Consider the following 16,134-nt stretch of genomic DNA (forward strand, 5'->3'; position numbering starts at 1 on the left):
ACCACCCTTTGCCTTCAAAAGAGCACCGATTTTTCTAGCTGTACTTGCATACAGTTTTTGAAGGAACTCGGCTGATAGGTTGTTCCAAACATCTTGAAGAACTTACCACAGATCTTCTGTGGATGTGGCTTCCTCACATTCTTCTGTATCATCATGTAATCCCAGACACACTCCATGTGCTCTGTGGGGGCACAACTTCTTGTTCTTCTTTAGGCTGAAGATAGTTCTTAATAACTTTGGCTGTATTTTTGGGGTCATTGTCCTGCTACAGAATACATTTGGGGCCAATCGTACGCCTCCCTGATGGTATTGCATGATGGAGAAATATCTGCCTGTATTTCTCAGCAGAAATGCTGCCCCAAATGTTCAAGGAACCTCCACCATGCTTCACTGTTGCCTGCAGACACTCATCATTGTACCGCTCTCCAGCCCTTCAACAAACAAACTGCCTTCTGCAACAGCCAAATATTTCACATTTTGACTCATCAGTCCAGAGCACCTGCTGCCATTTTTCTGCATTCAGTTCCTGTGTTTTTGTGCAGAATTGAGTCGCTTGGCCTTGTTTCCAAGTTGGAGATTTGGCTTTTTGGCTGCACCTCTTCCATGAAGACCATTTCTGGCGAGACTTCTCTGGACAGTAGATGGGTGTACCTGGGTCCCACTGGTTTCTGTCCTCACTTTAATGGAGCTGGTAGTTGAAATAATCGTTCAGTTTGTGGTACAAGCATAAAATTTGGAGTGGCGATAGATAATAACATGGTCTTTATGAAAAGCCCGTTAGCCACCAAAAATATCCAAGATGGCGGCCATTTTTCAAGATGGCTGCCATAGTATATATGTATAATAACTATATGTAGCTATATATGTATAAATGTCGAAGCATAGGTTTGTTATTTAATTAATTATTTCTATTTTGAATGAAATTATTCATCAAATCATTTTTGATGGTTATTTATCACCTTTCATTATATTTATAACATCTACAAATAAATGTCATAAAATAAAAAACACACAGTAGAAAGAAATCTCATGGACAAATCTTATTGAAACCTGCCTGAAGAAACATTAAATATATGAAGTACAATGTGCTAAAATATGTTTTTGTTAGAATATATATGTGTTTATTGTAGAAATGGGTGGGGTCGTAACACAACCAGTGCATACTGTGAAACTCAGCATGGGGTTCAGTGTCGGCTCTGTAGTGTTACTAACATTCTAATATTTAATGTAGTTAATGTAGCATGATGTAGCATCCCAAATGCTATCTAATTAGTCCTGTAAATACACCAGCTAGTAGTTTTAGTATTAGTTATACTAATATTAGTTGTAGTATTAAAGTTCAATAGCCGTACCTGACAGGATGTACCAGACTGAATGATGGTCGTGGCATTGAAGAAATGCTAATAAAAAATGAAATCATCAAAGCTGCAGATGATTGTTCAGTAACAGTAAACCTGAACGGGCAAACAAAAGAGCAGCTTGTGATCCAGTGAACTCAGACGAAGGACATTCAAAAATTAGAAGAACTGTGCAGAAGCCCCAGCAACGTTTTTTTATGTGATAACACAGAAGCAGCTTCTGAACTAAGACAAGCATCAACAGTGCAGTTAAATGAGGCTGAACGAATGTGCCAAAAATCTTAATGATGGCAAACTTTTTTCGATAGTTCTTAAGCACAAACAGCACTATGAATGGTTTCTGAAATTAACCTATGTCAATATGTTGCATTTTATTTTAATTTTGCTCGTGTTTTTATTTCTACTTCCCAAATGGTTATTGGGATACTTTTGGTTTCAAATTGTGAGAAAATGTAATGAATTATGTGCAAAATTAAATATATTTTGGTGTAAAATTTTTTGAATATCTGACATTGCATTAGTGTAGATGTATATATTTGCAAATTTGTGATTTATTCCATTAATTTTGATTAAGAACATGATGACTTTTTGTCTTTTAACTCATACTTATGTGAAATCAGTTGTTTGGATGGCTATCTTGAAAAATATTGCCATATTGAATATTTCAGGTGGATAACGGGTTTTTCTAAAAGAGAATGATGTTAGCTAAATATATGAGAAATTTGGTGCTTGTACCACTAACTGAACAATTCTTGTGGTTTGGAGACCTAATCTGCTCCAGCACTTGTTCCTCACCCAGTTTGAAGCCTCCTACAGTCCCAGCTCTTTTGGTTTCAGTTTATGAGTGTGTTCCAGCGTACATGTGACTCTGATGATCATTAGCTCCTGTTTGGTAGAACTGACTACAATACACCTGACTAGAATCCTACAAAATCCCTGACCCTGACTTTGTGTGAACCCCTTTGTGTGAATTAGTGTTGGTTTGAAGGCAAAAGGTAGTAACTCCAAATATTGATTTGATTTAGATTTGACCTTTGTTCGCTAACATTGTATTTTGTAAATTGATAAAAAACAATCATTATTTATATTTTTGAAAGTGTACTTTGTTTAAAACTGTTGCACAGTACTGTATACAGGGTTTAAAAATGCCTCCCAGCTTCTTTATAATAAATACACATAAATGAAAAAAGCTTGTTGTGGTGAAGTGAAGTTACAGTAGGAACCTGTTTCTGTTTTAAAGATGTTTTTGATCAATATTACATTGAACAAACTCTACACTAATGATCTATGGGGGTTCTACTTTCATATGTTTGTCCCCTCTCCTCTTCTCTCACTCCCTCGCTCTCTTCCTCTCCTCTCTCTGTTCCCTCGTTCTCTTCCTCTTCTCTCTCTGTTCCCTCGTTCTCTTCCTCTTCTCTCTCACTCCCTCGCTCTCTTCCTCTTCTCTCTCTGTTCCCTCGCTCTCTTCCTCTTCTCTCTCTGTTCCCTCGTTCTCTTCCTCTTCTCTCTCTGTTCCCTCGCTCTCTTCCTCTTCTCTCTCTGTTCCCTCGTTCTCTTCCTCTTCTCTCTCTGTTCCCTCGTTCTCTTCCTCTTCTCTCTCACTCCCTCGCTCTCTTCCTCTTCTCTCTCTGTTCCCTCGTTCTCTTCCTCTTCTCTCTCTGTTCCCTCGCTCTCTTCCTCTTCTCTCTCTGTTCCCACGTTCTCTTCCTCTTCTCTCTCTGTTCCCTCGTTCTCTTCCTCTTCTCTCTCTGTTTCCTCGTTCTCTTCCTCTTCTCTCTCTGTTCCCTCGCTCTCTTCTCTTCTCTCTCTGTTTCCCTCGTTCTCTTCCTCTTCTCTCTCGTTCTCCTCTCGTTCTCTTCCTCTTCTCTCTCTGTTCCCTCGTTCTCTTCCTCTTCTCTCTCTGTTCCCTCGTTCTCTTCCTCTTCTCTCTCTCTCTCTTCCTCTCTCGTTCTCTTCCTCTTCTCTCTCTGTTCCCTCGCTCTCTTCCTCTTCTCTCTCTGTTCCCTCGTTCTCTTCCTCTTCTCTCTCTGTTCCCTCGCTCTCTTCCTCTTCTCTCTCTGTTCCCTCGTTCTTTTCCTCTTCTCTCTCTGTTCCCTCGTTCTTTTCCTCTTCTCTCTCTGTTCCCTCTTTCTCTTCCTCTTCTCTCTCTGTTCCCTCGTTCTCTTCCTCTTCTCTCTCTATTCCCTCGTTCTCTTCCTCTTCTCTCTCTGTTCCCTCGCTCTCTTCCTCTTCTCTCTCTGTTCCCTCGTTCTCTTCCTCTTCTCTCTCTGTTCCCTCGCTCTCTTCCTCTTCTCTCTCTGTTCCCTCCAGCTGCTGGAGCTGTTTGACAGTGAGGACCCCAGAGAGCGGGAATACCTGAAGACCATCCTGCACCGTGTCTATGGAAAACTGCTGGGACTGCGGGCGTACATCCGGAAGCAGATCAACAACATCTTCCTCAGGTACACACACGCGCACACACACACACACACTCGCACACACACTGTCACACACACACACAAGTAGCGCCCACAGGAAATAGTGCTGAGTTTCAAAACAAATATAAAACAATAAGAAACAAAATGCAGAGACATTTTACGCACAAGGTTGGACTTTTTCTGACAGTTTAAATCTTCATTTCACTAAATAAAGGTGCCGTCATGTATTTTTTATTAATCTAATAATAACTACAGATAGAATTTGGTCCTTATTTACATTATGATTGCTAGGGAACAATTGGAGGGTTTCAGTCACGTGATCACCATGACATGCGAATTTGGTGGAGGGCAGGAAGTGAAGACAAACACGACAAACACGGATCTGGAGAACACAGATATGGAGAAGAGTTCTTATTGTAAGGATTTAGAGCCAGTAGCAAGGCAAAAGTACGAGCAGTTAGTTGACAAATATATTGGACGTGACTAGGGGTGTGCAAAAATATTGAAATATTGATATATCGTATTGTTTAATTTGATGATACAGTATTGATATCGTAGTCTGCTGTATCGATATTTTGCCAAGAGTATTTTTAGAAATATTTTACTAAATTACTTTCTGTTAAAGCTATAATTGTGTTGACATTTTTACAGTTTTGAGTAAAATTGGTGTTTTTCATATTAACTTTGCGCAAACTCAGTGGACTTAGACTTTTAGTATCACAGCCATGATTTAGCTTTTGTTTTCGTATTGAATCAATTTGATATATCCAATCTAATCCAGCTTTATTTGTATAGCACATGTAATGTGAAACATTTTACTTTAAAAAAAAATCTGCAGAATTATGTTCCAACCATGAGGAAACTAATAGAATCAATAAATAAAATTACTAAAATCAATGAACAAAAATAATAAAATCAATATATAGAGATATATATCGTATCGAATCATATTGAATTGAAAGTGCACTGTATCAAAAAACGTATCGTATCGTGGCCTATGTATCGAGGTATGTATCGTATCGGCAACTTCTTAATGATACCCAGCCCTAGACGCGACCCCTGTCTTATGAAAATGAGTGAATTTTTGACCAAAGTAAAAGATTTGCCGACAATCGAGGCAGTGGATATCACGAACTACCTAGTTCTTCAGACATCGTTCTACACAAGACAACAGATGAAGGCGTATAAACGTTTGGAGGCATATCACTTTTTTGTCAGTGGATGGGTCCACAACCTTGGTGCAAAACGCCTAAATGGTGATTATCATTTGGTCTTCGCCAGGGGGAGTGTTTCTCTTATTTTGTGTGTATAGACTGTTATGGAAAAACTGCAGTGTATCGGCAGTAACCTCTATCTGAACTGTTTAATGTCAACAAACGTTGTTAGTCGTTAATCGTTAATGATTCGTTTATGTTTAGGTAAACCACAAAAAACAGTTTAGCTTTGTAACAAACCTTTGACGAAGTGGTCACTGCAAACACGAGCATTAGCGAATTCTGCTCCTCCCGACCGCAAACAGGTTTGTAATCCACTTTTTACGGTGTTGTTCTGTCGGCTTTTCCCATTTCTGACATTTGTGGACGACTATATTCGGTACTCTAAAAAAATCACTTTTCCTTCTCTCGGTTAGAAGAATTGGCACAGCCGTAAACTACACAACACAGACATTTTCCTCCAGTCAGTTCACTTCCTGCCCTCCATCTGATTTTGCGTGCTGACAAACGTAGCCCTTATGCATGTCTTATCTTTTGCCCTTGTCCAATCAGGAAGGAAAAACTTAAGCAAAATAAAAATGAAAAAATAGACAAAACACTACTAAGTACATGTTTTTAGTCAAATCTAAACCAGGACTAAACAAGACGGAACAAGATTGAGCCAGGATTCAACCAGGATGGGCAGGCAGTAGATATGTCCAGGACTGAACCACGACTTAACCAGGACTAAATCAGGACTGAACTAGGTCTCAGATTGGCAGCTTCACTTCTGTCAGTCTACCCCAGAGCAGATGTGGGGGTATTATGAGCAGACTGTTTACTCGAACTCTTGTTTGTAGATTCCAGAGCTCCACAGAACAGTGTGAGGAAATCTGTCAGATATGAAATCCACTAAATTTCAAATGTTTTTCTGATGTGGATTTCTCTCCAGGTTCATCTACGAGACTGAGCATTTCAACGGTGTGGCTGAGCTGCTGGAGATCCTGGGCAGGTACGCGCACACACACACACAGACTCACACATACACACACACCCATGGGTCCTCTGAGCTCCTCTTATTGTGGATGGAGCTTTGCTGAAGAGCTGTGGACTGTCTAAACTTTGGGACTGTGCTGAGAGTGGTCATCCTGGGCAGGTGTTTAGAAAAATTACACAGTGAACCTTTAAATCGGTCCATAGACAAGCATCCTAAGCTCCCTGCTATGAGAGTGCTGCCCACACACACACATGGCGGCACATGCCAGCAGGGGGCAATGTTACAAATAGGAGATCCAGTGTTCCTCCTCAGATCTGATCTTGTCTCTCTTTGTATCTTTCTTTTTCTGCTTCCTTCCCTGCCTGCCTCTGTCACTCTCTTTCTCTTGGTTAATGAGAAATGGTTAATTAGAAAACCAAACATTTCACACATGTTAGTCAGTGGCAATATTCAGTGATTTATTTGAAAATGCTCTAGCAGTTGTGTTATTGTTGTCCTTGTGTGGTTGTGTGCAGCATCATAAACGGCTTCGCTCTGCCCCTGAAGGCCGAGCACAAACAGTTCCTGGTGCGAGTGCTCATCCCTCTGCACACAGCCAAGTCCCTGTCCATCTTCCACGCACAGGTAAGTCGCACTAGCCCTACACACTGCCCCTACACACTGCCCCTACACACTACCTCTGCACCCTGCCCCTACACACTGCCCCTACACACTACCTCTGCACACTACCCCTACACACTGCCCCTACACACTACCTCTGCACCCTGCCCCTACACACTACCTCTGCACCCTGCCCCTACACACTGCCCCTACACACTACCTCTGCACACTACCCCTACACACTGCCCCTACACACTACCTCTGCACACTACCTCTGCACACTGCCCCTACACACTACCTCTGCACACTACCTCTGCACACTGCCCCTACACACTACCTCTGCACACTACCTCTGCACATTACCCCTACACACTGCCCCTACACACCACCTCTGCACACTACCTCTGCACATTACCTCTGCACACTACCCCTACACACTACCTCTGCACACTACCCCTACACACTACCTCTGCACCCTGTCCCTACACACTGCCCCTACACGCTACCTCTGCACACTACCCCTACACACTGCCCCTACACACTACCTCTGCACACTACCCCTACACACTGCCCCTACACACTACCTCTGCACACTGCCCCTACACACTACCTCTGCACCCTGTCCCTACACACTGCCCCTACACACTGCCCCTACACACTACCTCTGCACACTACCTCTGCACACTGCCCCTACACACTACCCCTACACACTACCTCTGCACACTACCTCTGCACACTACCCCTACACACTGCCCCTACACACTACCTTTGCACACTACCCCTACACACTCCCCCTACACACTACCTCTGCACACTACCTCTGCACACTACCCTTACACACTGCCCCTACACACTGCCCCTACGCACTGCCCCTACACACTACCTTTACACACTACCCCTACACACTCCCCTACACGCTACCTCTGCACACTACCTCTGCACACTACCCCTACACACTGCCCCTACGCACTGCCCCTACACGCTACCCCTGCACACTACTGCTGTACACTACCCCTGCACACTACTGCTGTACACTACCCGTGCACACTACCCAGATGGTGCAGAATAGTATCCTAGCTTCATCATCTCAATCACAGAAAAGAGTGTGAAAGAATGTTTTCAAGTAAAGCACTCTGGTTTTCAAATGTGCTGTATACATCCTGTGTATTATTATTATTATTTGTTGCAGTGAGAATGATAATTGAGGAGGTAAAAATTTGCTTCTGTACCAAACTTTGTAAATAAACAAAAGATCCTTTCCCCATTTGAGCTAATCTTGTGTTAGCACAGTAACAGGAGTGACAGTTGAACCTGAATCCATCAGGTGTGTAAGAAAGAAACTCTTGGTGGACTAAAGACACGGCCTTCCAATGGACTAGTCAACTAAGAAAGGGAGATGGAAAAAAACAACCATATATACAGAAAAATAGGAAACTGTATTTATAGAAAGACAGATTTAACTTGAGCATCATGAGTTTAATCTGACTTTTTACAGGGAAATACCAAAAAAAACCTCCTCTCTGCTGTTGTCCCATAGAAATGCTGATCATCCAAATAAAATGATTAGTCGAGTCTCATACATATGTAACAACTAAGACACAATTTATGGATGAATGGGCTGACTGAGAGAAGGACTGCAGCTCTAGAATCAGCAGAAACACAGCAGTCGGCGTTTTAATTTTCAGTGTGCACATGTGTCCAGTAGGGGTCAGCAGTGTATTTACTGGTCCCTGGTGTGTTTGGGATAGAGGGACACTGAATGATGAGCAGCGGTGGGTAGTAGTCAGTTACATTTACTCAGTTACATTTACTTGAGTAACTTTTAAATGAAATCAAACGTTACTTTTCTACTTTTACTCTTACTTGAGTAATATTTTTATTGAAGTAACAGTTTGTCTCATTTTTGTATTTATCTTAAATAAACATTATAAATCAGATGTTCCATCTTGACATTTGCTCTTTAATTATTCTTACTTGAGGAATTTCTTGGACCACTTCTTTGTACTTTGTACTTGAATAATATTATACATACTTGAGTACAATCTTTGTCCACTCTACCACCTCTACTGATGCTATGGTGTCTCGAAATGCTTATGAAACTATGAGAAGTGTTTCAAATGTTTGTCCGTGTGAGCTGGTGTGTGTGTGTATGTGAGTGTGTGTGAGTGAGTGAGTGTGTGTGTGTGCTGTGGGCCTGTGAGGAGCAGATTCACACACATTCTTTTCCACGTCCACACTGAGCTGAGACTGAGTCAGACTCACTCAGTTTCCTAGTCCCACGGTGCGTCTCAGAATGATGAAGGACCGTTGCCATAGCGATTGACAACTTGAAACTAAATATTACATCTCTTCAAAAGGCTGTAGGCCTTTAGTGGTTTAGTTGATGAATCAGTCGATGGAGACTTCGTCAACCAATATGTGAATTAATCAACCATTTTGATTTGATTTAGAGGAGTTTTATGGGACAAAGGCACAAAGAAGTGAGTGAGTGAGCTGAAGATTTCTTATTTTTGGTACTTAAAAAGTCAGATTATGACTTATCATGATAAATACATATTTTTCTGCATAAATAGTAGTTTGTGCATGAATCCCCCTGCAGGTGTAGTCTGGTAAGTGCAGTTTGGGTCAGATACAGAGCTATGGTGTGTTTCCCAATCACCAGGTCCTCGACTTCTGAACAGTTCGGACAGGTCTTCCCCCAAAGCCCTCCTGTTCTCCACTCTCCACTCCTCCATTTGGCTCTTTTACCAAGGCTGCACCTGTGGATCCTTGGCCATCTCGGAGCACTGGAAATTACCCACAATGAACCACAACTTTCATTTTATACTAACTTTATTTATAAAATTAATTTTATTAAAATAAAAGTCATTACACAATAAAGAGAAGTTCATATTTTGCTATTTTAGCCACATTGCTGCAGGTAACACGATTATCAGATCGAATGAGTTCAAATCAGGACAAATGCAGTAAACTCTCTTAAAGAAGGGGATTGGGAATACAATTAGCCTATTACCGGAAAATGTCTCAGCCTGTGTATTTATTTATTTTGGCTACTATTCAGCCTTTGCAGTTCCCAAATGTGCACACATAAAGACACTTCTGAACACTGAAGCACTGAAGTTGATTAAGTTGAGAACTTCAGCCATGCACCCTTTTTAGTTCACCAATCGATCGGCAGCACGTCTTTAGTCCTTCAAGAATTCCTTTAATCGAGTACAGGTCTAATGTGAAAAAGTCCTCAAGATTTTGTGTAAAACAGGAAACTGAAACCCATAAATGATAAATCCTCTGACAGCTCTTTGTGCCCTGTTCACATGTCCATGAGCATCATGAGACCCCTCACAGTTCTCCAGCACACAGTCCACAGCACACGGTCCACAGCACACGGTCCACAGCTCACAGCACAATCTCCACAATGACTGTGGTCTAATGTGATCTATTCTAAATGCTGTTTTACCATAGATCGTACACATGCCACCACATGCACATGTGTTTATTAAAGGTGCACAATGTAAACACCAGAATGTGGCCCCCTGCTCGTCTCCGTGGAGATGTTATTGCTTTGTGTGGAATGTTTCACAGTATTGCATTAAACTTATGTTTGTATGTTTATATGAGATAAACTGGTTGTTACAGGTTAAACATCTGGGCTCTCATCTATAGAGCTCCGGACCCCACGTGATTCACGGTGGGCGGGCCGCCATTTTGGCAGTAAAAATGGATAGCGCCACCGCTGAATTTTTCAAGCCATCGGAGTACTCACTTTAATTCACAAGACATTGAGCTTCAGATCAAAATTAAATGGATTAAACATTGACCGTATAATGCCCCGGGGGTGTTTTTAAAAAATATTTCCGCTGAAGAAGACGTCCCAGATCCGCAGTACATCGCCAAATGAACCAAAATTGGTCCGATTGACATGCCTCTGTTTCCTGGTAGAACAGCGATACCTCCAATTATCAACACAGATGTTCCCTGTTAAGACCACGGGACATCCTCATCTCAAGAGTCATCATGAACTCGTAAAACACAAAAGCACGGGTAACAGCAGCAGCAACAGCGATAAAGAGGAGCACTCACCGCAGCTCAGATCCCTCAGGACGGGGTCTGCGGTCTGGTCCTTGGTCCGGAGGCTCCGTCCTCCATGTGCTGGTTCCAGACGGTAGCGAGCAAGACCAGTGCTTGATGGGCTGGGTCTGAGCTGTTCCGTGTCATCGTCTGCACGCTGGTTCCGTGCGGGAAAAGCGAGAATGCACTGTGGACTACAGGTCTGGACAGTTCGCTCCGGCGGTCAAGAACTGCGGCTGGTTCCGAGGTGATGCAAAGCATCCGGACAGAAGCGTGAATAGTTTGGTGGGTTATATGTTGTTCTGAGCGTCCGACCTCCGCGCTCTTTGTTCCTGGGGAACGTTCTTGTCAGGCCAAGGCTCCTGACACCACTCCCCGCTGTAGCTCCTCTGAGCCCGGCCTGAACCGGAGCTTCTCCCGCTGGTTCAGGACTCTGGTTTGGATCTAGTCCGACTGTAGCATTTCTCACACTAGGCTAAAAGCAGGGCATTTTTAAAGTTGAATCAATTGAATAAGCTATTGCCTATTTCCATAAAATTATTTGGTTAATTATAAGCCTAAAATAACAAATGCTGTTTGCTACTTTGGAGCCACACGTTCGCACATTGGTTCTTGCTCTGATCTTTGTGTATTACATTATCTGTATTGGAAAATTGTTGGCAAAATAATTTGGAAATGAATCGCGGCTGCGTCTGGAGAACAATCTGTTATTGCGCTGGAGTCGTACAGCGCGAGTCAGCCGATCTGCCGATTACTGCCAAAATGGCAACACCTTGTGCCTGACGAGCCGGTATGACGTCAGCTCCCGGAGCTCTATAGAACATAGACACTCAAAGTCGCTCATGGTCTCTCGTCAAATATCACCTTGTCTGTTAAAGTCCTGATGCTCAAAATTCTGTCTTAGAGCATTTCCACATCAAGTTGTCTTTATAGAGATCACAAACGTAAAGGGCCCATATTACACTGTTTAATGATCTGGCCTAATGTAGTTTATGTGAATAAAACAAAACACAACTCCACGTGTGTGTTTGAGGAGGTAACAGCAGTAGAACATGGTTTAAGGCTCACAGTTTTGTGGGATTATAGGACCTTTAATGTGGAAAGTCTCATAACATTTTTGTACACACACTTTACATGAGACCAGATTTCACTGTGCATTTTTCAGCATTTTTCATTTGACTTAACTTACACATAATTTAATATATGTAAAATAAGTTTAATGCCATAAAGTGGAACATTCCAGGTAAGGTAATAACATCTCCATGGAGACAAACAGGTGGAAGACACTCCACTGAAAAAGCCATATAGTGCAACTTTGACTCATTTTTTTAAAACTCTGATGTGTTTTACATAATCAAGTGTACTTTCTCTACATTAAAATTGTTCTACTGCCATTTGTTAGTTTAGTGAAATAGTCTAAATATGGATGTGTCGTGATACTGTGAGGCACACCCATAACCCTCGTTTCATTTCCTAAAGCACAAAATGAGCTGTCTCTATCACTAATTCTGTTTATCCTTCATTAAGAATGTTCCATGAGTTCATATAAGTGTGACTTCAGGAGGACTTAACCTGAAGTTTAACCTGTCATCAGCACACATGTACATAGTGAAAATCCAGCACTACAATACCCATAATCCCCAGCTCCCAGCAGACCAGGGCCACAAAGAGCCAGTGACAGAGCAATTCTTGGCTCAGCAGTGTGAGTCTGAAAGCTCTAAGACCATCTTAAAGCCTTAACTATCAGATCAACAACATGCTTTAAAGGGCCTATGTTAGACTGTTGATTGATCTCTGTTATAATGCCCTTTATTTAGGTGGAGTTCTTCTCTCAAACTCAAAACACTCCATTTTCCTCCACGTGATGTCATTAAGGTTTGGTTTAATACAGGAAATGCTCCACTCTGTTTTTAAACTCCACACACCTTCACTACAATCATTTAGATAATTTTAGCACTGGATTTGTCAAACTGTGAAATTGCAGATATTGTTTTAGCCTCATTGAAGCTGCCTCAGTGCACCAGCAGATATTACACACTTTCAGTTGACAACTGAAGCAACAACATAAGGTTTTTAGAGTGTATTTTAGAGTAAAGCAGTTCAACCGAGGCTGAAAATAGATGTTAACCTTTAAACTATCACTAAATGACATCATAAGGTGGAACAGAGTATTTTAAGCCTTGGACATTGTAGACAGCACATTAGTGATGATTTGATAAATAAAAGTACATCACTTTTATTTTGTGAAATGAATGTTTAAACTGTGTGTCTGTAAAATGTGTCTCTTGTGTGTCATTTTGGGTGGAATAGATCTCAGCGCTACTTCTGCACTGTTGAATGGTTTTGTTTTCTGTTGTTTTCTGCACAAACTTCCTCTTCTCTAATATTTAGCACCAAACCAAGACATAATTAGAAAAACTTGAAAACCTGTCACATGCATTTTAAAGTTAGACATGGATGTAAAAATGAATGTAATACATGTAGTGCAGAGTCCCCACAGAGCATGGAAAACCAGTTTATGTGCGCGTGTGCGCGTGTGTATGCATATGTGTGTGTGTTTGTGAGAGTGAGATTCCAGCGCACGCACACACACACACACACACACGCATACGCACACACGCATACGCACTCACACTCTCTCTCTCTCTGCCCCAGGCCCTGCACGTGTGTCACATCACTGCTTCCCAAGTAAACAGCCCTGTTGCCACGGCGCCCTGTCACTGCGGCAACGGCCCGGGCACCCCCTACACACACACACGCACACACACACACTTCACACGCATGCACATGCACATGCACACACACACACATACCTCACACACACACGTACACACAGAGACGCACACACCTCAAACACTGGAGCAGGTTCCCACAGCCCTCACTGCTGGAAAACTCTTTCCGATGATCAGAGTAATCCTGCGGGATCAGCCTCAGCCTTAGGGACTCACCCAGAACACTACTAACTACTACTTCTAACATGATCACAAGTACTACTACTGCATATGTGAAGTAACCTGTGTATTTTCTCATTTAACTCATCTTTTTATTGGATTTATTCAACACACTCAAAGCTCTTTACAGAACATTATTCATTCACTCCACACTGATGGTAATGGTAAGATACTATTGTAGCCACAGCTGCCCTGGGGCAGACTGATGGAAATGAGGCTGCCAGTCTGCACCATTGGGTCCTCCAACCACCACCATCACTCAAGCACACAACACTTTCATACTAGGCAATGTGGGTGCAATGTCTTGCTTAAGGACACAACAACAATTTTTGTTACTGGCCCCGCTGTGGCTCCTGATTTTCTCAGTGGTTTCCCATCCAAGTACTAACCAGGCCCAGCCCTGCTGAGCTTCTGAGATCTGACAGGCCAGTCTGACCACAATAGTCATTTAATTAGTCGGTGTTGTTTTAATCAACCAGATTCTAATCATGAAACTCCACACTGAAGGCCCCACATGGACCTGGAAGCTAACCTGGGACCTTCTGACTGTGAGGCTGCAGCTCTTACCACTCTGCCACTCAATCCAGGCTCGATGGCTGATGTGAGGTCTAACTTTTAACCTTGTCCCTGTCTCTGCCCCTGTCTCTCCCGATGTCCCTGTCTCTATCCTGTCCCTGTCCTCAGCTGGCCTACTGTGTGGTGCAGTTCATGGAGAAGGACGCCACAGTCACTGAATACGTGAGTGAACTGGACACACACATGCACACACATGCACACACACGCACACACACGCACACACACGCACACACACGCACACACACGCACACCCACGCACACACACATACTCTCATACACCCATGCAGCGCCTTATGGTTTCACAGACATCTCAGAGCATGTTGTCTGGACCAAAGCAGAGGACAGAGTATAAATAAGGCAGACCTACAGTATGTGACATAGACTCTGAGCTTAAAGCCATGTTATATTACCTCATCCAAACCAGACCTGGAGCCACGTTTTGCTTCATTCATACATGTTTGCATCCTGCATTATGAGTCTGTCTACATCTCCAAAGCTCCAAATAGTCTGTTCCACCTTGTGATGTCATGTAATGGTAGTTTTCAAGTGAACAGCTCTTTAACCTTTAGCTCAGTAGAGATGAACAATTCCAAGGCTAAAATCATCCAATAATTCTAGTGAAGGTGTATGAAGTTTAAAAACACATTGGAGCACTGCCTGTACTATCACATGACATCACAAGGTGAAATAGAGTGTTTTCTGTTCTGTTCAAACATGTGTGAATGAAACAAAATACAACTCCAGGTCTGTTTGTGATGTGGAAACTACATTATAACAGATCAGTAATCAGAAAATAGTGTAATATGGGACTTTTAAAATGAAAGATTGAGTTTAACTCTAATTTGTAGGAGATAAGCAGAGATTGTATATCGTTTTGACATCTGAATGAGTCTTTAAAGTAAATATTAATGTATGACTCTGTAGCTTTAACACATGTGATGCACAAAAGCAAAGATGGCGACACACCCATCCTTGGTTCAGTCGGCTCTGTGGAGCTGGGGAGCGTATGCAGCGCCAAGGAACCAAATGTCAAAGTGAACAATGCCGGGACCCGGGGGCGGCTGTGACTCACCGCCACGCAGTCCATAAATCAGATCTCATAAACGCAGCTGATCAGAAGAGTCTGTCCTGTGTTATTGTTTGGCCTCCTAGCAGCAGATACCACGACAGGGTCAAACGCAGAGCGCTATAGAAAATACGCCATAACTCAACATAACATGCACATTAAAGATGGAGTGTGCTCTGTACTGTGCAGGCCCATACGCTTAGGAAATATTCAGATTTTTTAACAGCCTTGACTAATATTTGCATTTGACCAAAATTTTTGTACTATTGTTGCATTAACCTGCAAGGTGATGATTTTATTATGTATTTTAGTAAATGCGCCTTCCACCAGTACAGATGTACTGTATAAGCAGCTCTCGAGGTCAGAATAAGTCAGCTGTGTACTGTTTGCACCTAATTATAAAGTGTTTAACTTTCCAAGAATCAGGAAGTGCACATTAGCATGATAGTTGTTGTTAGCTTTACCGTAAAGGCAAAATTCCCCTCTAGTCTCTGAGAGTTGTGAAAAGTGCTTCTAAACTCATCGTGGATGAGGATGCTCTGAATAACAGAAGTGAAGAAGAACTGCACACAAATGTGCACAAAAACAGTTGTGTGTCACATTTCGTGACAGTAAAAATCAAGCACAGCATCTTTAACTAAACCATTAATCAACACCATTTGGCCCACACTTTGCTGTGACTGGTCAAATCTCCCTGTCAATCACCCAGGGCATGGCAGAGCTGACCAGTAGCAGTTTTACATCAGCATATCTCTCTATTCATCAATGTGAAGTTGTGTTTTTGTTGTTGCAGATCATCAGAGGCCTGCTCAAGTACTGGCCCAAGACGTGCACGCAGAAAGAGGTAAGAGCCACCCTCCACCGCTCCTCCATAGCTCTGCTCACAGGTCAAACTAAAAGATGGGGGG

General features: G+C 42.4%; 1 protein-coding gene across 1 annotated transcript in view; it reads left to right on the forward strand.

The window, feature by feature from the left end:
- ppp2r5b (protein phosphatase 2, regulatory subunit B', beta) overlaps nucleotides 1–16,134 on the forward strand; it is a 66,341-nt gene that overhangs the window by 42,998 nt on the left and 7,209 nt on the right. Inside the window, exons 5-9 of the mRNA XM_055156112.1 lie at nucleotides 3,669–3,799; nucleotides 5,921–5,980; nucleotides 6,481–6,589; nucleotides 14,269–14,322; nucleotides 16,020–16,070. Of these exons, the coding sequence (XP_055012087.1) occupies nucleotides 3,669–3,799; nucleotides 5,921–5,980; nucleotides 6,481–6,589; nucleotides 14,269–14,322; nucleotides 16,020–16,070 (405 nt within the window). The remainder of the gene's footprint in view (nucleotides 1–3,668; nucleotides 3,800–5,920; nucleotides 5,981–6,480; nucleotides 6,590–14,268; nucleotides 14,323–16,019; nucleotides 16,071–16,134) is intronic.

The sequence above is a fragment of the Boleophthalmus pectinirostris genome, unplaced genomic scaffold, assembly GCF_026225935.1.
Source record: "Boleophthalmus pectinirostris isolate CB_2022bp ecotype Guang Dong unplaced genomic scaffold, ASM2622593v1 HiC_scaffold_20, whole genome shotgun sequence".
Taxonomy (NCBI): Eukaryota; Metazoa; Chordata; class Actinopteri; order Gobiiformes; family Gobiidae; genus Boleophthalmus; species Boleophthalmus pectinirostris.